General features: G+C 42.0%; 1 protein-coding gene across 1 annotated transcript; it reads right to left on the reverse strand.

Annotated features, from left to right (window-relative positions):
* Positions 1-20,434: 20,434 nt before the first annotated feature.
* Positions 20,435-25,983, reverse strand: LOC143109850 (interferon-inducible GTPase 5-like). The gene is made up of 2 exons (XM_076272645.1): positions 25,940-25,983; positions 20,435-22,445 (listed from the first exon to the last, which is right to left on the reverse strand). Exons 1-2 carry the CDS (start codon positions 25,963-25,965, stop codon positions 21,215-21,217), a joined length of 1,257 nt encoding a protein of 418 aa, XP_076128760.1. The 5' UTR covers positions 25,966-25,983; the 3' UTR covers positions 20,435-21,214.
* Positions 25,984-27,698: the final 1,715 nt, after the last annotated feature.

A 27,698-nucleotide genomic window follows, 5' to 3' on the forward strand; every position in this document is an offset into this window, starting at 1 on the left:
CTTCCTGGTTCTGGCGTTGAATTGCCTATAGTCCACACAAAGGCGGATCTCACCATCCTTCTTCTGAACCACTACGAAGCATATGGACTACTACTAGGCCGAGCCACCCCTTTTTCTACTAACTCTTGAACATGAGCTTTGACTTGTGCAAACTGTGATGGGGGGTAGACGACGGTAACGCTGGCGTACTGGGGCTGTATCCACTAAGGGTCTCATGTTGGATTAACGCTGTACAACCCAAATCCCCATCATGTTCGCTAAAGACTCCTCTGTACTTCTCTAGGAGCTCCCTAGCTTCCTGTTGTTGTGAGAAGAGAGGTTTGGCCATTGTAACCCCAAGAGATCTACAGAGGCTGAGGTACTAGCTGCTACGGATTGCGCACTGACTACCTGGTCATTACAGGGGGTTGGGTCTACAATATGAAGGGTTCCAAGTGTAATGCGGGCCTGGAGCCACTGATCTTCTGTCCCCACATTGACCACTGGTACATTCACTTTGCCCTGGGTGATTGCTAATGGCATTCATCCCCAACAAACCTGGCACCATAGTCTTCTGTTGTCGGGTGGTGGGGTCCAGTGCATCTGTAACAACTAACACTCCGATCTCTGGGAGCACTTTGCCCAGTACCTCTAAATCCAGCTCAATATATCCTAAGTAGGGAATAGAGCCCGACCGATTTATCGGCGGGCCGATATTATCGGCCGATATTAGGCATTTTCCAAACTATCGGTATCGGCATTTATAATGGCCGATAAATGAATATTTTAAAAATAAAAATAAAAACGGACGAAACACCCTTCAACCATGTCATGAGTGTTGGCGTTGTATAGTTTGTCCTCGAGAGGGCACTCTACACCGCCCCTGCTGGCAACACTCGTGTATAACGCGCCACACATCCTGCAACCTGCTGATCCAGCCAGAGTCGGGACAAGAGAACCACAGATCATCGGTGAAGTGTGTTCATGGTGAGTTGGTCACAAGACATACATTGCTTGAATAACAATTAAAAGAACATCCCCATCAGTTCTCTTACTTCAAATAAGCATGACAAAATTTGTGAAAACAATGTCCAGTTTTGCTGCTGTTAAATAAGCCGAGAGTGAAACGGAATTAGCTAGTAATGACGTTACGTTGTTACAGTGTAGTTGACTGTCTGTCCTTTTAACTTTTGACAATGTGACTGAAGATGTATTTCTTTAATAGCGTGACAGTTATAGCAGTGAGACGTATCATCTCTCCCCGGCCTGTTATTTTGAAAGCGTATGTTTTACAATTTGCAGTATGACCTTATCCATTGCTAAATAATGGCTCATCATAGACTAGCTAACCACAAAGCTAGCTAATGCCATGACTATCAGTGGAAGACCGCTAACGTTAACATTACCCAGATAGCAAAGGGGCGTTGAGGGGCGTTGAATCCACGTTTGTTTGAAGCGGCGGAGGTTGATTCAATGTGGATTCAACGCCCCTGTGCTATCAGGGTAATGAGCTTGGAAACCACAACGAACTTCTTTGGCCTAAATAAAGTAATGATTACTGTATTTATAACTAGTATATCTGTAGTTACAGTCCCTGCATTGTAAAATGTAAGTTAGACGTGCGAGGAGTCAACATTTAGACATAGAGAAAAAGTATCAAACGTAGCTTGTGCAAAATGTAGCTTGTGCTTAAAAGTTAGCTTTTATTTTACACGTGTGTGAAATCCAATGATGCCGTTCAGCTGCAGCATTAATGAGTTACCTAATGGATTTAGATCACTAAATAGTAGGTTTTAGAAGGCAGGCAGCAACTGATGATTGAAAGTGGCTTGATAGAAATCATTTTAAAAGTGCAGGTAAAGGGATAAGCAAGCTGACATTGTAATGATAAGATAGCTTATAAGGCAATAGGGACTAATTATTACACACGCACACTCAAACATTTAGGAGTGACCTTTATCTTGTTTAATGATAATACAAATGATGATGATAGTAATAATGTCATCATTATCTTTTGTAATTATTACTGTCAATAATAATAATAATAATAATAATAATATTGCTGGTAGTAATAGTTGTGGCTGTAGCAGCAATCGTTTTATTTTTATGTTTATGTTATGTTTTATGTTATGTTGTTTTTTGTATCTCACCTGGCTTGTTTACTTTATATTTTGACAGATGGCAAGTGGAGGACGAAGTCATGTATGGGAGCATTTCACAAAAGGCCCATCAGGTACAGTCACGTGCAACGTCTGCAAAGCCTCTGTGAGCCAGGGATCTGGCAGCCTCAAATTTAAAAATACATCCAACTTGTGGGCACACCTTAAATCAAACCATAAAGACATCTACGAGAAGACACAAAAAGAAGCACAGCCTCAAGTTCCAACCACATCACTCACACAGCCAACCCTAAAACAAGTGCTAGAAAAAAACACAAAATGGACTCCAAATGATCCAAGAACTGAAGAAATGGACAAACTCCTGATGGAGATGATAGCCACTGACCTCCTGCCTTTTGCAGTTGTTGAGCAGGGGCGTAGCCAGGATTATTTTATAGGGGGGGCCAGCTGGGTCCAGACTTTTTATTGGGGTGGCACTTGGGAATCAAAACTACAATATGAAAACTACTCAAAAAGGTTTGAAGATTAGGATACCCTGTTTTAATATTGGCAATAAATTGTGTAACGCCAACACTGATACACAGGTCCATTCACAGACAACCTGAACAGTTTGTTGTCCACTCCAACACATTTTCCATAAATAGGCCAATGCTATAAAAAGTACATTATGATAATGCACCTTACTTAATCAGTCATATTCAAATGATGTTAACTCAAAGAACAATAATAAATACTACAAATATGGTATGCAGATATTTAATCTTATACTAATGGCAAAACTATATTTCTTTCTGATATCCACTCCAAGTACTTGGCTGTAAGTAACATGGCTCTGAATTAAGACATTAACCCTTAGAACCCTAGACTGTTTTAAGGGCTTTTTCACTACCTTTAGAAGCATTTATCCTGGTCATTGTAAGTGCCATACACAAACAAGAACAATGAGCCATGAACAAAGTGAAGGGAAAAAGGTGTTTCTTTGTCGAATAAATTGGGATGCAATGTGAGTCTTGAATTGGATGCCATGTAGGAATTTGCTAGGATCTCAAAACCGGATTATGAACATGCTATGCCATAGAGAAACACATTATAGCGTTGGATTATGAACATGCTTTGCCACCACAACAACACACAAAAACGTGGGGTAAGTAAGTCGAGCTATATGAAGTTATTATTTTGATGTCACTTCGTCTGTTTTATAACCCAGAAGGATGTACTGTTGGTATCAAATGATAGCTCTGTGTCTCCTCTTTCATCTGACATGCGTGGCATATCTATCCGATCACGGGTTCGTGAGTAGGGCCTAATTCAAAATAGAGTATTGGGTTTGCAGCGTTGGTTTTTGTACATGATGTTATTTTGTAGTCACGTTGTCTGTTTTTATAGCCCAGAAGGATTGATATACTTGGTACCAATGGATAGCCCTGTGCCTCCTCTTTCTTCAGATATGCCATATCTATGCGATCACGGGTTCGCGAGTAGCCTAATTCAAACGAGAGTATGGGTGCGCAGGTAAACTAGGCTAAATATGATGCAATTTGATTTAATTTCATGATTTTTTGTATTTTCATACTTGATCGCACAGACAAGTGTTTAGTCTCGTTGGAAAGCCCCACTTCTGCTCTGTCACGCAGTTAAGGTTTCATCTTGTTGCAATTATCAGTTCCAGAGACTGTAACAAAGAACTCAGGCAACGCAGCAGCCTGCCTCTGCCTGACCAGCTATGGCAAGAACCACACGCAGTCAGCAAATTATGTTTTTATAAAGTAGCCTATAGGCTAGACACTATTAGACTACTTTTATTGGAGCCATCCGGAGATATGCGCCTAATATGCTTGCATTTCAACCGAATATTATCAAAATATTTTTGTAATAGCGTTACCGCGGGCAACCGCTTATTTTTGATCAGCCTCACACGTCAATGTCAGAGCCTACCTAACAAGAACAGCCCAACGCAGCTCACTTTGCTATGATTCGTGTCACATTTTAACATCTTATTAACATTAATGTTCCAAGTCATCATCAACTCACCTGTTGTCACTGAGGTTAAGTAAGTAGTAGTCTACTGTCAAGTGTTTTTAACAGATGACTTGAATTGTCCCCTGCTGCTGCTGCACTAGGCCTACTCATGATTTGATTAGAACCGTAGGCTACACTTCCTTTCAAAGTACCGCTGAAAACGGCAGCAATCTTCTTTTTTTTTACTTTTCACTGAACGGAGCTGGGGGGGCCAGCAGACTGGCCAAGCTTTGACCAGTGGTGGCCGTGGCCCCCCCTGGCCACCACGTAGCTCCTGTTGTTGAGGGTGCAGGGTTTAAAAGGGTTATGGCCAAGGCAGAGCCCAGATACCCATTAAAGACGGAGAAATTTTTCCGTACAAAGAAGATGGATGAGATTTACACAGGAGTCGTAAACAAAATAAAGAAACTGCTGTCAGTTGAAAATGCAGGAAACAGCATTGGTCAGGTTCAAATGAGGCACTCATGAGCTTGACTGCTCATTTCATTGACAAGAATTGGAAAAAGGTCCAACTTGTCTTGAACGTGAAATCCTTGTCACAGTCCTACACAGGACAGTACATTGGAGAGACATTTCTGTCCATGCTTGAAGAATGGGAAATTGATGAGGAGCGGGTCACGCTTGTGCTCAGGGACAGTGGGGCAAATATGGTGAAAGGCATGCGCCTTGTTGAGATGCCAGACCTGAGCTGCAGTGCTCACATACTGCACCTAGTTGTAAATGATGGCCTCAGTTCCCAGAGAGTGGTGGTGGACATTCTGGCAAAGCTCAAGAAAATTGCAACACACTTCAACCACTCTGTTACTGCACAGCTACGCCTATCTAAAATTCAGGAGGAGCTAGGTGTCCCACAGCATTCGATCTTACAGGCAGTACAGACAAGGTGGAACTCTACATTACACATGTTGGTGAGGATGATTGAACAGAAAAGAGCCATCGCTGCATATGCTAGCGACCATGGACATTGCTCATGTCTGTCAGCGGAGGAATGGTCCATTGCGTTAAACCTGGCAGAGACCCTTGGACCACTGGAGGAGGTGACACTGGTATTCAGCAGAGAGGACTCATCCACATCCTGCATTCTACCATGTTTAGCAGTGTTACAACGTTTACTTGAGTCAGAGGGACCAACCACCAGAGGTATTCAAACCACAAGAAAATTCATGCTGGATAGTTTGCAAAAAAGGTTTGCAAAAGTCAAAGACTCTAAAGAGGTGGTGCTTGCCTGTGTCCTGGACCCACGGTACAAAGAGCGGCCTTTGGTACCAGAAATTCTGGTAAAAGTGAAAACCTGGCTAAAAGAGGCTATGGAGACCAGTCGACCAGATTCTGCCACTGAAACTCCATCTGAGGAGACCGATCCTAAAAGGCCGAGAACAGAGGACCAAGTACCCAGTCTCTTAGACTCGCTTTATGACACTGTGCTCCTTCCATCCACCAGTGAGGCAGTGGAACCAGAGGGGATCATCGAAGAGCTAGAACGGTACATCAGAGAGCCTGTCATTGACAGAAAGAGTGGGAATCCATATGATTGGTGGAAACACAACACCAACCGTTTCACCAGACTGTCAGCTTTGGCAAGGCAGTACCTCTCCTGTCCACCCTCCTCTGTGGCGAGCGAAAGAGTGTTCAGCACCATAGGGAATATTTATGAGGATAGGGGAAGCTCTTTGAAAGGAGAGAATGCAGAGAAAATTTGCTTCTTGTACTACAACCTGCCTCTGCTGGACTGGAGCTATTGAAGATTGACTGATTCAGTATACTACCTCATATACTGTTAGCAATTTATATGTTGCTGTTGTTATTTATCAGTACTTAACAGAATTTGTCCAGTCTTAGTTCAAAATTATATTTATGAAGCATACCAAGTCTTTTAATACTGGTAACTTTGATTTGGTTGTTGTTGTTATTGTGTTTTTGTTCAAAGGACTTTAAGTTTCATATCTTAAGTTTCTATTTTTATACATTTTATTTATCAGAAATTTAATATATTTTGATGTTCCTCTGTTCCACTGTGACAATATTATTTTAAAATAAACAAGTTTGTTTTTAAAATGCATTATCATATTATTTTAGTCAATACTCATAAATAACTACAAATAACTAATGTTAGGGAAATCTGTTAATGTTTTGTTGCGCGTTTCTGAAAAAAAAATATATCGGCCGATATATCGGCATATCGGATTTTTAAATCAACAAATATTTGTATCGGTATCGGCCTTCAAAATCCTGTATCGGTCAGGCTCTAGTAGGGAATGGCCAGTCCATTAGCTGCTTTAAGCTGTAGCCAATCACAAGGCTGCATCGTTTCGTTGGTCTGAGACTGCACATGCTGCCGGAAAAAGCTTTCAGTCACTGTTGTCACCATGGAACCGGTGTCGAGAAGGCATCGTGTAAGTACGCCTCCAAGACGGAGGTTGATGACTGGACAACTTCCGATAAGATGTGACTTCGTCGCGAGAGTCCTATTCTGTTCTGAGCCCAACAAACCCCCTCCTGGTGCCGAGCTCCCAACACCGGAGGGCGCCCGTGTTGCAACCCCCTGACCTACTGGGAGCATGGCCCTACACATTCTTGCTATGTGACCAGCTTTGTTACAACGTAAGCAGATAGGTTTCCCATCTGCTTGGAATTTGTATGGCCTAGACTGAGCAAAGTATGCTACCCTCTGTGTTCTCCCCGCCCCAGCTGACAAAGAAATGAAAGGAAAAGAGCAGGCCTCACCCTACACAGCAAAAGAATAAATAAACACAAACTTGGAGGTGGTTTTACACACGTATAAAAGCTACAGCTACTTACAACATAACTTTAACCCACTGACATTTCATGTTTTACATAAGGGGAAAACAGTGGCTACAACTTGCTCCTGAAAATAACAAAAGATTACATTAATCCATGCACATTCAACCAACATTTCCACATGACACTAAGGACAATGAGTGCATATTCAACACACAACAGCATGTACCTTTCTCCTCTTAAGATTATCGGGTTACACTTTAATATACGTAACATTTAAGCTAATAGAATATTCAACAAACATTCGTGCAGCTAGCCAGCCACCCTGTCCGGACACAACGCAAATGAGGGAGCTACAATATAAATACACATTAGTTATAGCAAAGCTGCACTTAATGGACGGACAATAAAATAATTTAATACCTGAATATCGACGCCCCCTGTACCACAGCCGATGATGACGACCAGGCACCGGACGACTGAAACACTATTTATCAAAACACATCAAAAAGTTTGTAAGCTTATGGCCTGTAATAGTTGACGTCTGCCTCAAACAATTAAACCAAAAACGCTTTCCTTACCCGCTTCCTGTTGGATCACCGCCGGCAAAGTTCAAACGCGACAAACAGTGCTCTCACCACTGCATTAGACGCACCATCTGGTTTGAAAAGAAAGAGTGACTGCGAGGTAGGCCTACTATTCTACCTGCATTACATCCGGTCACCTGAGCTGAAACGTCATGTGACTCCCTAAACTGATCGCAATGACGCCAGGTGCATCAACGGCTTATCCCTTTCCCACCCGTCACATCAGTTTGTGCCGTTTAACTTCATCTGGTATGGGCCATTTCTAGCCTCTGACATTGCACTGTAAATACTTCAGAGGGCATTGGTCACACCTATTTTGGCCTTCCATCAAATGCTTGACCTCTTTGAATATTGTTTTTTTTTTCTTTCTACCGGGTTACAAACATCTTTGAACTGACTTCAGCCCTCTGGGTCACTTGAGAAACAGAACTTAGCCCTAACACCAGGTCTTGTGAATCTGTGTGTAAGTAGATAAGTAGATGTGTAAGTAGATCAAAATAGAAGTAAAGATGAGTAGTTTATACAATTATTTGTAAAGGTATGTCCATACGTTTTGCAAAAGGGCCTATGGAGACTCCTCATTGGACTTTTGGTTACTCAAAATGCATACTGACAATAAAAGGCTTACTGTATGAACCCCTTGGTGTAGAAGCATAATCATGGTTTAAAATTAAAGGTAACACTCTGAACTTTCTTGTTGGTATTTGGATTGTATATCAGGGGTTCTGATATAGAATGACTACACAAAATATGGAATAATTAATTACACAAAGGTCTCTATTTTTGCATTTTTTGTTGGTTCAATGGATGTGTAATGTATAAGATGGACTAGGCCTATACATCTGCACAACTTAAACTGGATAAAACAACATGAATATTTCTGTGGATTCTTGTGGATATTTCAAGACCCAATATGCTGCATTTACACATTGGTAAGGATATACACAATGGCTAAAAGGTACAGTAGGGAAGCATCAAAGGAAGGGAAGGAGGGCATTTTTGATTCAATTTAATTGAGACATAGTAAGATTAATTTGACAATGTAAAGGACTACACAGATTGTACATGAAAAATGTTGTCATGTATGGATTCCCAAGAGTCCACGCTTTCAAATGGTGTATAATATTACTATGATACATAGCAATATGTTACTATCTTATGATTTAGAATGTTGGGGGAGGTGGGGGGTGGGTGTACTGTGGGCAGTACACTGTCTCATAACAGGTGGAAAATAATACCCTTAAACATTTTCTGATTGCAGTTTCTTAAAGGAGAATTCCGGTGTGATTTTGACCTAAAGTGTTTTGAAACATGATACCGAGTGTGAACGTATGTCTCATAGCCCATCTCGGCTTGTCCCCTGCACTCCGAAATCTGGCGCTAGTTAGCCGATGCTACAACACATTCGATAAGTCGAGCGACTCGGTATCATGTTTCAAAACACTTTAGGTCAAAATCACACCGGAATTCTCCTTTAAATGTGATTATTTTCCCATTTACTCACTCCTCTATGACCACAAACTAAATGTATTTGAGGAAATAATCTTGAGCTTTGAAAAACACTTGTCAACAGTTTTTTTCACAATTTTCTGACATTTCATCAATCAAACCACTAATCAACTGACTAATCGACTATGAAAATAATTATCAATTGCAGCGGTACTGCTTTTTTGTTTCTGAGAGGATCATCAGTTTTCCTCCCCTACGGGAAGTGTGTAAGCACATAACGTGTTGATCAACAGTTTCACACATCCAGGATTGTGCTGACAAACTGCTTGAGACCAAACATCCGTGATCCGATTGTGGTGTTAAATATTTAGCAGATGCCGACCCTTATGCACTCAGGGGAGCTGATGTAGAGAGAGCCCACCCAGTAACAGTGTCTCTGGGCAGAATGGGACACACACACACACACACAGACACACACACATGTATAATATCATTCCTCCTCATCTTTGAATCCTCTGTCAATACACTGACAGAGCCATAGCATACATTTGTCACAACAGATTAAACAGTGTCTTTGGGCTACCTGTCAAATCTCTTGAACCAATCCATTGAAGCTCAGTAGACTTCCTCTCTCTCTCTCTGTCTATATCTCTCTCTCTTTCTCTCTCTGTCTCTCTCTCCATAATTATTTATGTGAAACCTACATCATTACACTTATACCATGTCAGAAACTTGTCATATAGATGACCTATAACAGAGAAATGCTCCCATTATCTGTTACCATCATTAACTGTTATGACTTAGATGTATTTAGATGTCTTCTGCCATGACACCTGAATTGAATGTGACAGAGGTGCAGGCTGGTCTGACACCTACAATTAGCAGTGCTGGGGCGGTATGAGCATCATTAATGATCTTCTGAGGGAGACTATTATCGTGACAAATGAGAAGATATAATACCTGTCATAACATATTTATGACCTGGTTATGTCATTCTGGCGATCAAGTGGGTGAATATAAAACATAATCAGTTTTTCACTTTTTTCACCATGAAATAGCAGAGCTACTGTCACCAGCCCACCTGTGTGTGCAAGTCTCTTTTCTTTCTTCTCCTCTCTCTGTCTTTCTTTCTCTTTTTCTCCCCCTCCTTTCAGAGACAGGGACTGTACTGTATATGCCAACTGGTTTCCCTGGCAACTAAGCAGTGGGTGCCAGGCAATAAATGTGGATTTTCAAAAAAATAAATAAAGGGGGGAGCTTTCATGGCTTCTCGTTTGCTGAATGGTTACACTGTAGATGATGCCTTTGGAGCGTGAAGCATGAGATTTCAAGAAGAAAGCTATTTTTGAGTTGAAAAAAAAAGTCAGAAGCATCCTTAAATCTTGACAGTTGATCAGAATGCTTGATGGAAGTGGAGGACAAATATCAGGTTTCAGGATAGGTCTTTCTTTTTTGATAGTTTTTTAAGAAGACTGAGGACAGATCTCTTTCCATTTTGCTTTGCTAAAGAGGGGAGATTGTCACTGAAATATGGGTTGCTCTCATGTCCATGTGGTTTGCTGATGTTTTGAGAATGTAAGAATCTAAAAGTACAGGAAAACATTCCCAAACCCAACCAGAGACTTTCTTAACTGTGGTCTAAGTGGTTTCAGCTGGAGAAAAAAAGATGAATTAAATATTGAGTGTGAGAGAGGTTGCACAAGAGAGAGAGAAAGAGAGACAGAGAGAGAGAGACAGAGTGGAAGTGAGAGATACAGTATGTTTTAAGCGTATCTCTAAACAGATATCTACCACAAACTGCATGATTAAATAGTGTTGCTAAATAAAGCGCAACTTCACTGAAGGAAAACACTCACTTAAACTCAACAGACATATTTTTGTGAAAATAACATTCAAAAATGCCTCCTCCTCCTCCATTAAAAAAAGCCCATTTAACCCAACTTCTCAAAAAAAAAAAGGTCTGCCAGAGGAACAAAGCGTGGGCTTGGGAACCACGTTCTCCATCATCTTCCACGTGGTGGGCGGATTTTACATGACTGCAGTTCTGCCACACTCGTCTGAAGACTGATGGAGGAAGCGATTCAAGAGGGAAGGGGTTGCCAAGAGGCCCATGGAAACCAAATTTAAGGTATGATTTGATAGGAGCCACAGGCTGTGGGTGACAGTGTGCATGTTTGGGGGTTGGGCGGTATTATTGATGGTGGTCGACTTGACAAATATATTTTTGTGTGTATCTGAAGCAAATCTGGTGAGTGCCTGATGCATTTCTGGGATCAAGTTTCAAATTTCTGGGAAATTTTTGGTGTGAGGAGCCAGAGGGGCCATTAGTTGCACAGCTAGCTGTTAAACACACTCAATATACAGTAACAACAATGCATAGAGCACATCCGCTCCAAAACAATAAATTAACCTTCAAACCAGAAACACATAAAATATCCAGCCAGTGAGATAACTAAATGTTGTTCAGGAAGGCAATAGCTGGGGGAACAAGTCTTTAAGTCTGGTGTGCATCTGCCATATCTGATGTGTATCTGGTGAGTATTTGGCAGATATCTGTTGTGTATCCGGTGAGTATTTGGCAGATGTCTGGTGTGTGTCCATGGGTATTTGGCAGATATCTATAAGTATAAGTATAAGTATAAGTATAAGTATACTCTTTTGATCCCGTGAGGGAAATTTGGTCTCTGCATTTATCCCAATCCGTGAATTAGTGAAACATACTCAGCACACAGTGAACACACAGTGAGGTGAAGCACACACTAATCCCGGCACAGTGAGCTGCCTGCAACAACAGCGGCGCTCGGGGAGCAGTGAGGGGTTAGGTGCCTTGCTCAAGGGTACTTCAGCCGGCAACCCTCCAGTTACAAGCCTGAAGCACTAAATAGTATTTAGCAGATACCTGGTGTGTGTCTGTTTAGTATTTGGCAGATATCTGGTGTGTGTCCGTTGAGTATTTGGCAGATATCTGGTGAGTACACTCTTATAATGAATGTGTTGTCCCTATCTGGACACAGATACGTGTTAAAAAAAGTGTTCAAGTGTGTCTATTTACATTGCATTAACGTGGAGTTAAAAGCAGAGGCTTTTAAACATGAACACTTGACATAGCAGCTATCTGTTATGTGACGCATATCACTATGAACACCCATGGCTTTGACACATTCACCCCCTATGAATAGTATGGACCGATTGTAAAAATGTACATTTGAAACTCCATATTCATGATTATGATGATGATGAGGAGAAGGGTCTTCATCATCATCATCATCATCACTATCCCTTTCAGTAATTCAATCATCATCACCGTCATTGATATTCATCACCAAAACAATTATGACTATTGTCTCCACTTATATAAAAGTTATCATCACCTCAATTACCTTTACAATTACCTTTTGTTTAAAAGTTATCATCACCACAATTACCTTTACAATTACCTTTTGTTTAAACAGCATAACTCTCAAAAAGAATTTCAAGTTTTTGCCTGAAATTGCACTGTGTCTATTTACAAGGGCATTGATCCCACCTCTTCTGGGGCCTACCATCAAATGTTGGACCTCTATAGAAAGCTGAGAACCTCTAGTTTTCGTAGGAAACAGTCAAAATAAATGTGTGATGTACTCACAAAGAGTTACAGAGGCTAGAATATAGTTTTTTCTTTCTGCCGGATTACAAGCATCTCTGAACTGACCACATTTCAGCCCTCTAGGTCTCTTGATATCCCTTAGAAACACAACTGAGCCCTAGCACCAGGTCTTGTGAAGTTGTGTGCAAAAGTAGATCAATATAGAATGAAAATATGAGTGCTTTAGACTATTATTTGCCAAGGTATGCCCATGCGTTTTGTAAAATGCCTATGGATACTCCCCATAGGACTTTTTGTTATCCAAAATGCATACTGACAATCAAATGCTTACTGCACATGAACCCCTTTGTGTAGAAGCATAATCCTGGTCTCAAATGAAAGGTAACACTTTGAGGTTTCATGCTTGTATTTGGATTATACTTCTGATATGGAATGACTACACTAAATATGGAATGATGACAAAAATGTCTCTATTTTTGCATTTACTTTGTTGGTTCAATGAGTGTTTATAAGATAGACTATACATATGTACAACTAATATTGGATAACACAACATGAAGATTCAATTTCTATGGATTCTTGTGAATATTTCAGTACCCAATATGTTGCATCTACTTATTGTGCTGCAGCTACACTGCAGCCAGAAGTCAGGGTAGCACCAAAAGTGGAAGGGGGGGAGGGGGGCATTTTGGATCAAATTTAATTGAGACATAATAAGATTAATCTGAGAATGTAAAGAACTATACAGATTGTACATGAAAAAAGTTGTCATTTTTGGATTCCCAAGAGTCAGAGCTTTGAAATGGTGTATAACATTACTATGCTACATAGCAATATGGTGCATACACTTGATTTAGAATGTTGGGGGGAGGTGGGGGAGGGGGGTAACCGTCCCGCCGGCGGGACACTGAAAGTTATGTGGTTTTAACCAACTCAGATGGCTTTGACATCACCATCGACGTCACCATTTCTCTCGCCTCCAAGAGCTCCAGTGGGAGCCTGAACAACAACAACAACAACAACAAAATCCCCAATTCTCCATTTGCCCAAACCACAGAGGGAGACTATTGTTGGCCGGACGGCGAGATCAATATATTGCCCTCCTCCATTTTTAAAGAGGTCAATTCAGATGAAACATTAATGGGGTGTAATTGGAAAAGGCGGAGGCTCCTTAAGAAGTGAATTGACCCAATTTTGTGGCACGGACACCCCCCAACCACATGCCTGACAGCCAACATACGCTTGGGGAAAGGTCAGAGAACTCTGCTGTGCAAGCAATTGGGAGGGGGCATGTGTGTGTGTTTGTGTGTGTGTGTGTGAGCATGGTGTGAGCATATGTATGCGTATGTGTCTTGTGACAGCATAAGTGTGTGTGTGTTTGTGTGTGTGTGTGTTTGCACTTACTGTGCGGAAGTATGGATGGGGTGAAGATGAAAGGACAAGGGCAGGGATGAGTGGACATAGAGATGGATAGAAGAGGAGAGGGAGAGGAGACGGGGGCTGAGAAATGTATCAGGTGGCTGGTGTGAATAGACGGCTCTGCTGCTTGGCTCCCTGCCACTCTGAGTGCACTCCAGATACTACCTGCTGATTCACAGCCTCACCGAGATCTTACCCCACACCGGAGAAAGGGTGGTGGTGGGGGGAAGGGGAGGGAGAATGAGAGAAATGAAACAATGAAGAGGAGGAGAGGAGGAGCAGGAGGGGAGGAGGAGGAGGAGAGGAGGAACAGGAGGAGGAGGAGGAAGATGCTGAGGAAATAAAAACAGTTAGCATGTGTGTTCACTGGTACACATATCATAACTTGTATTGTTCAGCAGGGAAAACTTACCACTATGAATGCCTGGAGCCCTGCAATGATAAAAACTCCTGTTTAGAGGAACAACCTATCTGGGCACGGTTAGAGTGATGCACACACAACACACACACACACATACCGTACACGCCTACAGACCATCATTATCATGCTGAAGGGAGATTCAATACGGAGAGAACCCTCCACAGGGACCTATTGGGACTATTGTCTCAGAGGAGAGCTTTAATCTCACCGGTGAAAAGGGAGAAGATTGCCTAAGAACAATGCAGAGTAGAATTGATAGGGAGAAGAGGAGAATTGATAGGGAGCGTTGAAAGAAGGTGTGACGTGTTGCGGTGTGGTACGGTGTGGCGTGGGCCCAAGCCATGGATCAGACCAACTTGCTGCGGCGGCGTCAGCGGTGTGACTCAGACTGCGGTGCCGACTAATTCGGTCGACGGAGGTCTCGTCATCCCTGGCCCTGGGAGACCCAGTTGGGGCTCTTCAGAGCGCACACGTGCGAGAGAGAGAGAGACAGAGAGAGAGAGAGAGAAAGAGAGAGAGAGAGAGAGAGAGGCTCCAGCGTGGGTGTATAAGGAGAAACACTGGGCCCAATGGGGCAAGAGAATGAGAACAGCAGTCTGTAGGTGGCAGCCGTGTGAGGTACTCTATAGACAGGCAAAGACACCATAGTATACGGCTAAACATGTGAGTGTAGATTGTATGGTTATATCAATGATTTAAAGGAGCGATTTGTAGGATTGTTACCGAACGTTCTGTTGGCCAAAATCAAAACACTGGTGAACGTTCTCAAGACTACCAGACGCGAGCCTCTTCTGCGTTGCCAGATGTAATTAAGACTTAGCTAACGTTTGTTGACCTGCAGCTGCTTTAACGTTTCTCCAACCATGACCCAGCTACACATTACAGAAACAGTGAAAACAAAAAATACCTCTCTAACCAATGTAACATATTTAGCTGAAGTTAGCGATGCAGATGAAGTTTAGCCTAGGCTACCTGTCGTGGAGAAATATGGCCAGCTCTGCGTCAGACTTGATATTCTTCGTTTGACGAAGACGTCGCCATATCAGGAAGCTCCTCGATGTCCACTTAATTTGTTTCTTGTTTTAATTTTGGAAATTTGCCTGCCTCTCGTAGGCATTCATGACTACAACTGACAGCAAGTTGACAGTTGGCCTTTGCTAATTTGGCAACACAAATTGGAGGACACGCCAGCCCATTATTAATACGCTATTCTAGAATTAATCGTTCAAAACTTAAACGAAAATTCCAAGAGATTCCGCCCCGTAACTCATTTTTTTTCATGGGTTTTTACGGGGTTTTACAGGTTATAGTAATGTTGTCAAATAAGCCATTACTTCAATTCTTTGTGTTTCCTTACTCTCTGACAACATATGGTGATCATTTTTGGAATGGTTTCCATTTATTTTCCATTATTTCTTACATACTCATACTGGTCCTTTAACCTAAATATATTTTTGATATAAATCTACAACTAATTTAATAGCAGTGCCTTTCCTCAAAGGTTATGTTGAGTTCTTCACAAAAATCAGTTTTATAATTTACTGTATTTTAAGTTGAGAACAGTAATAGTCTAAGATCTTTTTTTTAATTTGGTCACAATTCTCATAGCGTGTTAAAAAGATTTAAATAAAACAAAGAGCATAATTTACACTGCAAATGAAGCTCTCACATAATACTGTGTGAATATGTAATCTCGCATTAGCCTAAATCTTAAAATCTAATTCTTCAGCAATCTGTAACTTTGTTTTATACATCATACATCCAAAAGTAAAACTGTCTTTACAATAGCTGATGCACCTCTCTTTGTTGCTTTGCCTCTCAAATGGATGACCACCTTCACGTGTTTACAGACCTACCACAAGGCCTCATTTAGAACAGGAAAACCGCACACATCAACGTCAAATACACACAGCCTTGTCAAACGCATCACTGAAACACCCGTGACAGCTTCATCTGCCACTCATTTACATCCCCTGGAACCCAGCGAGCAGAAGCTCTCGCCTTCGGTCATCACAACTCTCAAGACAAAAACTCTCCCTCCCCTCCGCCCTCCACCCTTGCACCTCTACAGTTCACCTCTCACACTCCCACGTCTGCGAGAGCTGTCACAGCCTAATTCCTCCAGACAGCCATCCATCAGGACAAATTAGCCCAAACACGGCGGAGTGGTCCCAGTCGACTGCACAGGCGAAGGCCTGTTGGGCTCCCCTCCTCCTTGCCTGGAGGAGAGAGTGTAGCCACTATAGGAATCAGAGGAGGATCTCCATAAATATGGGGGTGGGGGTCGGGTCAGTCAGCGGTGGCTGTGGCCGCAGAGTAGCGTATCGTAGAAGTGGTCAGTGAGATCGGAGCGACGTTTGGACATGAGAGAACATTGAAGCCCTGAGGACAGGGCCATGTTTAGTGTGTGGGTGAATGCCTCCTTGATTTTTCACTGTGGATATTAAGGGCTGTCTGTATCTCTCTCTCTCTCTCTCTCTTTCTCTCTCTCTCCTACCTTCTCTCTCTTTCTCTCTCTTCTACCTTCTCATTACATAAGAATTGCGATCATCAAACCCAAAACAATGTATAGCCTACATTATGTAATACATCTTATCCGTAAAGCATCCTGGGCTACCTTGAAAGGATCTAAATAAATGTGATGTATTATAATTATTATTTACTACTACTACAAGTAGTAGTAAAATGTCAGTCCTCCAACCTGTTCTCCACTCCTTTCCTGTGATGCTCCCCTTATCAGGATAATGCATCTTTCCCCAGCATTTGTCAGTGCATTGAGATTCCACTCTGTGATGGACCAATTTGTGGAAAGTGCACATTGCTGTTATGCTTCCTAGTTTCCCTGGAGCAGTGAGTGGACCGCTTTGTCAATCAGAATCATACAGAGCTTTGCAAAGAGTTCTTAACAATCAGATGAATGCCAAGTCCAAATCTGCCCCCCTCTCTCTTTCTTTGGCATCTACTGTGACTGAATGGCTACAGTTGTCACTTATATCACTCTACGAAATCCTTTTTCTTCTTTTCCTAATACTGCTAGCACTAACAGTGGAACTTCTATGCATAGACTTTAATTTTATAGTGTTTGAGAGCTGTCTCAATAGGGACGTTAAAACTAAGAAAAGAAAATGAAACAAATTAACACAATAAACAATCCAATTAAAATAGCTCCAAGTAGGCTACAGAATGTAATTGCTGCAATATTGAACATTGAGTCCTGAGATTAATTTAAAACAGCTTAAGCGCCTAATGAAATAATCTGAAAATATATGGGATGCTGACCTATTGTCATTCCTGTACAGCTGAGCCCTCTGATTGTGGTTGCTTGAGTAACAGGGAGGAGTGAACAACACAACACTGCTTACTGTATACGGTAACATGCTACTCCCCCTGCTGGTCAAGCTATGTTACTGCACTTTAGACCCATCAAAGCCCCTGGGGGCTATGGACACGGTAGATATTGATTCCATAAATGAGAGGATTAAATGTTCTCCAGATATCTTAAGGGAAGACAAAGTTCAGTCAGCAAGTCTTCCCCATAAATTGTGGTATAAGAGAGAGAGAGAGAGAGAGAGATATGTTTCACTCGTCACTCACTCTCTGTGTCCCTTGTGTGTGTGTATGTGTCTGACTGTTGATGTGTGTGTGTGTTTACCCCCCTCTCTACGTGTGTGTGTGTATGCGTGTGTGTGTGTGTGTGTGTGTGTGTATACTCCTCTGTGCAACCACCCGCTCTGACACCCATGTGGGGGAGGAGGAGGCGAAGCGTGTTGCCTCATCAGCGCTGTAATGACGTCTAATTTAATTACACGGCCTGTGCATTAGGACTCCACCACTATTAACGATGCACGGCCCCCAGTCACAATATAAATAACGTCACCAAACCAGCAGCACTGATAAGCAGCAGTGTGCACAGCAGAGACCTCAGCTATCTACAGGTGAGATACTAACGTCAGCCCCTTCCCACGCACCGTCTTTGAATTTTATGGCGGGGGCGTGAAATCGCCTCGATTAAGCTTCCTGGATGGAAGTGTGATTAGAAGAGATAATTAAAAGGAGGCTCGACAGTGGGACACGGTATACACAAGGGAATCCTCCAGGCTGGGCTAGCATTGAACAGGACACTTTTATTATTCCATTTTTATTTAACTTTTATTTTAATTTTTATTTAAATCTTACACAGTACACAATCTCACGGTATACAATACTGTAGGGGAGTCTGTGGTCCATCAGGCAGCAGAAGGCCTAGCTGACCTAACTGGACAGAGGCCCTGATGAATGGAAGGCGGTAGAGTTTTGAGTTTTAGATTGAATTTGAAATAGAGTGGGATATTTTTGGGTGCAGTCTTTGAAAGTGATATTTGGATATTTGGCTTTCCATAAAGGGTCAGATTCCTGCACTGGACACCAAAGTTACCTAGTGCAATACCAGTTATTACAGGCAGTCAGTGGCAATGACAGAGATTACTCTCTCTCTCTGTTATATAAAATGTGTCCAAAAGGGACATGTGCAAATTTTTTTTTCTTTTCAAATTCTGGTGTGCACCAGAAACGTTTGCATGCTCTCCAGACCGTCACTGTGCTCCCCAGAAATTCTAATGCCCCTAAGAGGAAATAGTATTATTTTTGTTGGTTCCTGTTGCACACCAGATAGTTTCTCGTTCCCACCAGAAACCTTCTGGTGCACACCAGAATGTAGATGTATTTGCACAGGGCAGCCATGGCCCGCTGGTTAGCACTCTGGACTTGTAACCGGAGGGTTGCTGGTTCGAGCCCCGACCAGTGGGCTGCGGCTGAAGTGCCCTTGAGCAAGGCTCCTAACCCCTCACTGCTCCCCGAGCGCCGCCGTTGAAGCAGGCAGCTCACTGCGCCGGGATTAGTGTGTGCTTCACCTCACTTCACTGTGTGCTGTTTGTGTTTCACTAATTCACCGGTTGGGTTAAATGCAGAGACCAAATTTCCCTCATGGGATCAAAAAAGTATATATACTATACATGTCCTTTTATGGGGCTCAATAATTTGAAACCCTTTATTTAAGGTAAATAAACTTCATAATGTTGCTGTATAGGGTCCCATGATATGTCTGCTTCATACTGCTGCAAGCCTGAACATAGACAATAGTGCAGGGCCTCTCACAAACTTGCTATGTAAACGGTACTGGGTAAAGATCACACCATATTGTGAAATATCAGCACATTGGGAGTCATAAACTGCTCTCAATGTAGTTTGTGGCAATGTGGTTATCACAGAACAAAGACCTCTTTTATTATTACTATTCTTTCTATTATATACACTCTTTTATTTCTTAAAAAAATGAATTACTGTATATGAAAAGCCTTTCATTAGGAAACTTGATAGTTAGGCCTATTCAAATACATAATGCCCCACCTTGATTAGAACCTCGTTATGGGAGAAATTTTTTACATTGTGTAAAAATGACTATCGGCCAATATCAGTTATCAGTTTTTGATAAACTCAAATATTGAAATCGGCTTCAAAATCCCATATTGGTCAGACTCTATAGGAGATGGAGACAAATTGTCATACACACACACACATGCACACACACACACACATCCACACGCAGACACACACGCATGCACACACACACACAAAGGCACACACACACACTCACACGCACGCACAGGCTCGCACATACAAGCATACACAAAAGTTGCAAGAGTAGGGGATGGAGTAGGAGATGGAGATGATTTATTTTCTCAGAGAGGATGTACAGGACTGAGCGGCGGTCATATTTTATACCGCTATGCAGAGATTCTCAAGTTCTCAAGTTGTAGTCAAGCTACGTTGCACTTGACGCACCACTACAAGATGACTTGATTTGGGCGGCATTCATTCACGGCAAATCATTGCAGCTTGATGGGAGTAACGTTAACGTTAGCACGTAGTAGTATGTCTCAATTCAATTTAGTCAATAGCCTAATGCCCTCCTCCTCTCCTTTGGTGCTTCCCTAACTTCTAGCTGCAGTGTAGCCTATATCCTTAGCAATAAGTAGGCTAGATGCAGCCTTGGGTCTTGAACAGGGATGTAGGCTGGTGGAGTCCGCTAAACGCAAGCAGACTAAGCGCAGTTTACCCATCACTGAAATATCAGAAATAGTTTCTCCACCCTTTTATTAGAGTTTATCCACCTCTCAAAAGAGTTTATTCACCAATTACAACTGTTAGCATTTAAAAATCACACTGTATTATCCACAATAACAATATGTACACTCATCAACACTCTGTGAACCACTTAATGCCACTTTGTTGTGTATTGTTATAAACATTTGACAATAACTGCAAATTAACCGCGAATTAACTTACCTCAAAACAAAAGATAAAATTAACAACATAACCTAACCTCACTCCCTAACTAACCAAATATAGAAGAAAATAAGGTTAAATGAAAATGGCACCCAGCCTCCCTATAAAGCCTCTCAGAAAGATTTAAGACTATAAACCATAAACATAAAAGTTGGTCAGACAAATCAAATGGACAATACATCCATGGATGTAAAGTGTAACAATTAAGGTAATAAACAAACAAAAATATGTCTTTGGACGTAACAAAATGCATATAATGATTCTAACACAAATACACAATATTTACTATGTATGATTGATCCTGCCATGTGTGCATTATTATTCATCCTTAGTGTATCTAGTATATCCTTAGTGTCCCAGAAGAAACTGATGCAAATACAGTATTTGAGTGTTTATGATCACACATTCACTTCAGAGAGAATGTCAAAACTATTCCAGTCACAAATTCGTCCAGTGACCTTTGCTTAAAGGGATTTTTTTTTTGTACATTGTAGCCTCAATTACATATACCCATGGTATCCCCCTAGATTTGTGTTCAGATGCTTCTCAACTTCAATTATGGAATCTCCACTTAGAGCAGTTGTGCTTTTCCCAGCACAGACCTGGCATCCTTTTCCATTTCCTTGAGACCTTTGTTGAGCAGATAGTGCATGATAGGCACAGATATGGCTCCAGCTGGTAGCTGTCCGAGTGGGACTGCACCGCTCATGAGCCCCTTGAGAGTGATGATGGAGGCCATTGAAGGCGTTGCGAGCAAAGACTTCATCGTGCCATGTGTGACTCCATCTTTAAACCTTGATTTAATTTCAGCTTTTAAGTCCATCACGTTCAGTTGCACTCTTGTTGCAAGCCTCTGCAAAGAGCTATCCTCGAGCCCAAAAGATCTGAAAACACTTTCTAGAAATGACAAGATGATTCCATAATCACATGCCACTGTAAGACCTGGGACAGGAACCACAGCTATTGCACCTGAGCCAAAGGCGGTGAGCCAGATCATCTTCTGTAGATGCCTCTTCTTCCTCTGCAATACCTCTAAGGAGTAGACTGGTAGAGAAAGGACAAGGGCATGTTGCTTTGTTTCTGGGAGTTCTTTCTCCAGGGTGTCAATCAACTTGTTGAAATCATAATCGTTGATATTAAAGGAGGATATCAGAAAAACCTTTGGGTTTCCAACACCTTTCAAGTTCTTCTCACAGTCCTCTCTGATCTTAGATAACATCCTTTCCTTGTTGAAGTCTCTTCTTTTTTCTTCTGCATTGATGTCATTGTCGATCTTTGAACGAATGAAATAAAACAGTAGTTTCTTCTTCTTGATTGCTTTGGCCAGGCTAATGTCATTCTCTTTGAATCTCTCTGAAGTGAGGATGATGAAGAAGTCGTAGCGTTCAAAATGGACATCAGTCAGATACGTCTTTGCTTTGAATTTCGGAGTGCCGATACCTGGCAGATCCCAAATGGTGACATTTGGCATTGTGGGATGTGTGAATGGTGCCGGCGTCTGCGTTGTCTCTGTCACTCCTGTTTCAGCTGCTCTTTCATCATCGTTACTCAGACCCCGTATGGCGTTCACAAAGGAGGATTTTCCTGCTCCTGAATTTCCAGTTACACCTATGTTGAGAGTCACATGATCCAGAGTCTCAAAGTTTTCTTTAATCTTTTTTACTGATGAAGACTTTTTGAATTCGTTCACAAATTTTTGAGTTTCTTTATCATCACTAAACCCTTCAGCACCTCCATCGCCATAGATCTCAAGAATCTCAGTTTCAGGCTCTGCCGCACTTAAATCTCCTGACATGGTGGCTCTGAAAACATATTGAGAATTATGATCAGGCATGTTTTAGCTTAGATCCTGTTTTATACTGTGGAATTAATACAACAAAATGTTAGAAAGGATATTTTACTTAAGGTGATGCTTGCTTGCCCTTAACCTGATTATACCAGCTGGACTACTCTGAAAGAGATGGGAATACTGTTGCATGTGTAGCAGGATGGACTGCTTAGCACCAAGCACAGCAATGGCAATTAGCTTGTTCTCCTTGCCCTTGATATGTAAATCAGGTTGATAGGAATTTGGTCTCTGCATTTATCCCATCCGCGAATTAGTGTAACACAGAACCTGTCTGTCTGTCTGTGTCTGCCCACATGTGCTGGTCTATGCCCTCTACAGTCTTGGCAACATCCCAGTGGCTACTGGTGAAACTGGTTCCGGTGGCTCCAGTTTCTTCCCGTTTGACTTGCTGGCATTCCTTTGTGTCTGAATGTATGTGTTTGTGTATCAGTTCAGGTTTTGTCTTTTGTTTGCCAATGGCTTGTTGGGTGTTTGTGTGTACAGTACTTTGGTTTGTGTCCTTGTATTTGTTATATTTGTGTGTTTGTGTTGGGCTGTCCATTTGGGGGATTACCCTTTAGTGATTGCTACTCTCCTCCTTGTGTGCTGTGCTATGCTTAGTGTAGTACTACTGTTAACCCATCCCTTTTGGTCGTGTTGGTGTGGAGCACTTTTGATTGCCCTCTTTTGGGGGGCAGCACCTGTTAGCAGAGTTACCTGCCAAGTCACAGCCTAATGTCTAGTGTCCTGTGTGTCCATGTACATGATGTCATTGTATCTGTTATTTAACAAAAATAAATATATTTTGGTAATGGACAACCAGGTCTGCCTTTCAGTCAAGGAATCTGTATGACCTACTGGTTCTAAGGGATGTCTCCTCTAATACCTGGGGTGGTGTAGTCAATGGCAAATTCCCTGCAATGCCACACATGTATCGTAAAAGCTGCACCAATTACCGCCCCATTGTTTGAAAATTCTAAAACAACGATGTTTTTTAATAGGGTAAGGCTATTTTCACCCCTGGTACAATTAGCAGTGTATGCTATTCGTACCCTGGTGCAATAAGAAGTGAATTCTATTGGTACCCCGGTGCACACAGCAATGTGTCCTATTACGTCTGGTACAAATATCAATGTATGCTATTCGTACCCCCGGTGCACACAGCAATGTGTCCTATTAGTACCCTGTCTGGTACAAATATCAATGTATGCTATTCGTACCCCGGTGCACACAGCAATGTGTTCTATTAGTACCTCGTCTGGTACAAATATCAGTGTATGCTATTCGCACCCCGGTGCACACAGCAAAGTGTTCTATTAGTACCTTGTCTGGTACAAATATCAGTGTATGCTATTTGCACCCCTGTGCATTTAATCTGGCATATTGATCACACAATGTAATAATATATATATATTTTTTAAAACAAGCAACATGTTTTTTTTGCTGTTACATAACAGAGTGTGAATAGCTCAGCTGTGTAATAGACACTCTGAATAAGGTATGCTGTTTGCATCAATGTACAGTTAGAAGTGGATGCTATTCGTACCCAGGTGTTTATAGTACTGCATGCTATTTACACCCTGGTGCATGAACTAGCTAATTGTTGCAATCAAAAATTCCGTTTGAGAACCGATTTCTTGTTCAAATTGCGCGCCTTCTCTCCAGAGACGTTGGTACACATGCACACTCACTCCGCCAAAACGCATCACACGGGAATCGAACCGCGGTCTCCGGCGTGCCAGCCCTTACCTGTGACCTCTGCACTATCTGCTTCAACAAGAAGTTAAAGTTTGCAGGTAAACTTATAGTTTATAGGCCTGAACGTCATATTCATGAAATTTCTGTTAGCTAACAAACTGACGGTTGTATGTGTTCACTGAACAAAGATTATGAAAATAAAACACAACTTTTCCATCTCAACTTTAATTTGAACAGATATTAGTGCTGAAACCGTTCAGAATTCTTCACTTTCTGCTGACGAAAAAACGAATGTCGGCCATGTTTTTTGGGCACGCGATCAACACGTTTTTGTTTTTATGTAACAGGGTGTGAATAGCCCAGTTGTGTGGCCAAGGCTATTCGTACCAGGGGTACGAATAGACACTCCGTTTTAATACTTCAAAATAACATTTGATAAATGAACCTTACATTTTTCAGTAGCCATGTGTGTAGATTTGAACAAAATCTGGTTTGAGTGTGGTATACAACTGCCTGAAATATCCAATTTTGTATACCACACTCAAAGTTTAGTGCTGGGCTGGTGGGTGCCTTTTTCCGCCCTTTCACACGGCACATCAACGGTTAGACCGAGAATTCTCGTCGCAAATCAAAATTCCACTGGAGCTCCAAGCGGATTTACGCAGCCTTACAACACTGTTTACAGCTCTTCGAGTCATGGTAAAATGTAATTTTTGGTACATAAATAATTTAGATACACTTATGGTGTGGGTGATTGCGTTTCTTTAGGAATCCGCCGTCTTGGTTTGTATAGAAATTAATATTAAGCTATCAGGAGAAATATTCTTTGGTCAATGAAATATTTTTTTGGAATGCGGCGGCGCGTCTGGTCTACAACCAACCCAAAAGGGCACACGGCACATGTTACCCCGCTGCTCATCCAGCTACACTGGCTACCTATGGTGGCCCGCATCAAATTCAAGGCTCTAACGCTTGCCTACAAAGTAGTCTCCGGTTCTGCTCCCACCTACTTGAATGCCCTCATACAGACATACGCTACCTCCAGACCGTTGCGCTCCTCAGACGAACAATGTCTAGCTCTACCACCGGTAGGCTCATGCAAATCCAAACTTTTCTCATCTGTTGTTCCTCGTTGGTGGAACACGCTGCCAGTTTCTACAAGGGCAGGGACATCCCTCTCCATTTTCAAAAAACTCCTGAAGACCCAGCTCTTTAGAGAACATCTCCTCTCATAGCACTACTTACAACAAGTCTTGCTGATCCTAGCACTTACCTCTTGAACTGACACTCAACTGTTTAAAAACAGCAATCACTGATGCACTTATTCTTACTGTACTCTACCGTTTGTCCTAAAATTGTTGAGAGAATTGCTTTAAAACTTAAACTGTTTACCATGTTGTTAGTCGCTTTGGATAAAAATGCGTCAGCCAAATGTAATGTAATGGTCACCGCTATTCTGAGATTTATGGCTCCCATTGACTTCCATTCAACACATAAATTCAATAATGTGCTCAAACTAACACCATTGACTTATGCCAGCAACCATTTCACTTTGACAATAAACTACATTTTGGTATAAGATATACTACAGATATATACAGCAAGAATAACAAGCAATGTGGAGATGTGTCAGTTGATGATGAGACAAATATATGTCAATATATCACTAGTAAGTAATTTGAGCTGCTTGCATTTAACCTGAATACTTTGGTTTTCAATAGATAATAGATCATTAACAGATCATTATATGACCAACATGTACAGGCTTACCTTGTGAGAAACGCATCAACAAGCATCTGCTCACCTACCAAATGAACTTGTTCTTTTTATCAGATATCTTTAACTGGGGGTGGAGTCACTGAATATCCTGTGGTTTTGTGTGACATAGATTGCCTACTGATATCTTCCTATACAGTAAACCTCTAGAGCCATATGTGCAACAGTATCATATGTTATTTCTATTTTAATTTATTATAGAAACTTTTTTTCTAAAGACTGATACATTTAGTTAGAATTAAGGCAATGCTCATGGCTCAAGTCATGGTCTCAAACAAAAAATGTTGCTCAACTAGATATTCTGCAGAAATACCCTGTTTCCTGACAATGATGCTTGAATCTAGTTTCCTGAAAACTGTTTAGATTAGATTAGATTAAATTCAACTTTATTATCATTGTGCAGAGTACAAGTGCAAAGACAACAACATGCAATTTGCGTCTAACCAGAAGTGCAAAAAAAGCAGAAAAGTGCAATGTGATATACAAAGTATAGACAGGTGGTGCATAGACAGGAAAATACATGTAGTGGGGGATATATATGGGGGGGGGGGGTATGTCCGCCTCCTTGTTGTCCCTGTCAAGGTTGCCATGGTCGTGGTGGTCATCAACAGGCACAGGCAAGGAGGCATGGGGTGAGGGTGAAGCGGGGGGCTTAGTTGGTTGGTTGTCACCGGGATGCAGAGCTAGAGTTCAGAAGGGTGACCACCGCCGGAAAGAAGCTTCCTCTAAACCTACCCGGAAAGAAGCTTCCTCTAAACCTGCTGGTTCGGGTGCGTAAAGACCTGTAATGCCTCCCGGAGGGAAGTGGGGTGAACAGTCTCTGGTTGGGGTGAGAACAGTCTTTGATGATGCTGCGCGCCTTACACAGACGTCGCTTGCCCTGAATGGCCTTGATGGAGGGGAGTGAGGAACTGGTGATGCGTTGGGCAGTTTTCACCACCCTCTGCAGTGCTTTTTGGTCACAGGCAGAGCAGTTGCCATACCAAACTGTGACACAGTTGGTGAGCAGGCTCTCAATGGTCCAGTGGTAGAAGTTCATCAAGATCTAGGGAGACAGGTGGACCTAGTCTCCTCAGAAAGAAGAGTAAGTAAGTAAGTAAGTAAGTCTTTATTGTCTCTCTCAAGAGAGAAATTAGCTTTGGGCAAACAGAGAGCATTGGCGACAAATACATAAAAAAGAAGTGATACAAGCAACAAAAAACTAGACACAGACCATTTTACATAGACTCACTATACATAGAACATGGAACACATGGCATTACCCAAGCACACACAAACATATACACATATGCCCCCCCCCCCCCCCCCAACCCACACACAGACACACGCAGCTCATCCAATAAATAGTATATTTATAATAATAGAGGTGCTGAGGGTCCAAGAGAGGTCCTCAGAGATCACCCAGAAACTTGAAGCTGGTGACACACTCCGTTGATGAGAATGGGTGTGTGTGTGTGTGCTAGCTTTAGACTTCCTGGTCCACAATGAGTTCTTTGGTCTTCTTTGTGTTGAGAGCCAGGTTGTTGTCAGTGCACCACAATGTTAGGTGCTGGACCTCCTCCCTGTAGACCGTCTCATTATTGTTGCTGATGAGACCAATCCCCGTAGTGTTGTCTACAAACTTGACATTGGTGTTAGGTTAGGTTAGGTGTAGAGCAATGGGGATACCATCAGGACCAGGGTGTGAGGATCTGAGGAGGCCACAGCCTTGAGGGCCAACTACTTGTTGACCCTATCAAAGCAGCCATAGAGG

The sequence above is a fragment of the Alosa pseudoharengus genome, unplaced genomic scaffold (genome assembly GCF_046254945.1).
Source record: "Alosa pseudoharengus isolate Yale_2024_CS ecotype anadromous, Long Island Sound unplaced genomic scaffold, YU_APseudo_1.1 YU_APseudo_1.1_scf_7, whole genome shotgun sequence".
Taxonomy (NCBI): Eukaryota; Metazoa; Chordata; class Actinopteri; order Clupeiformes; family Clupeidae; genus Alosa; species Alosa pseudoharengus.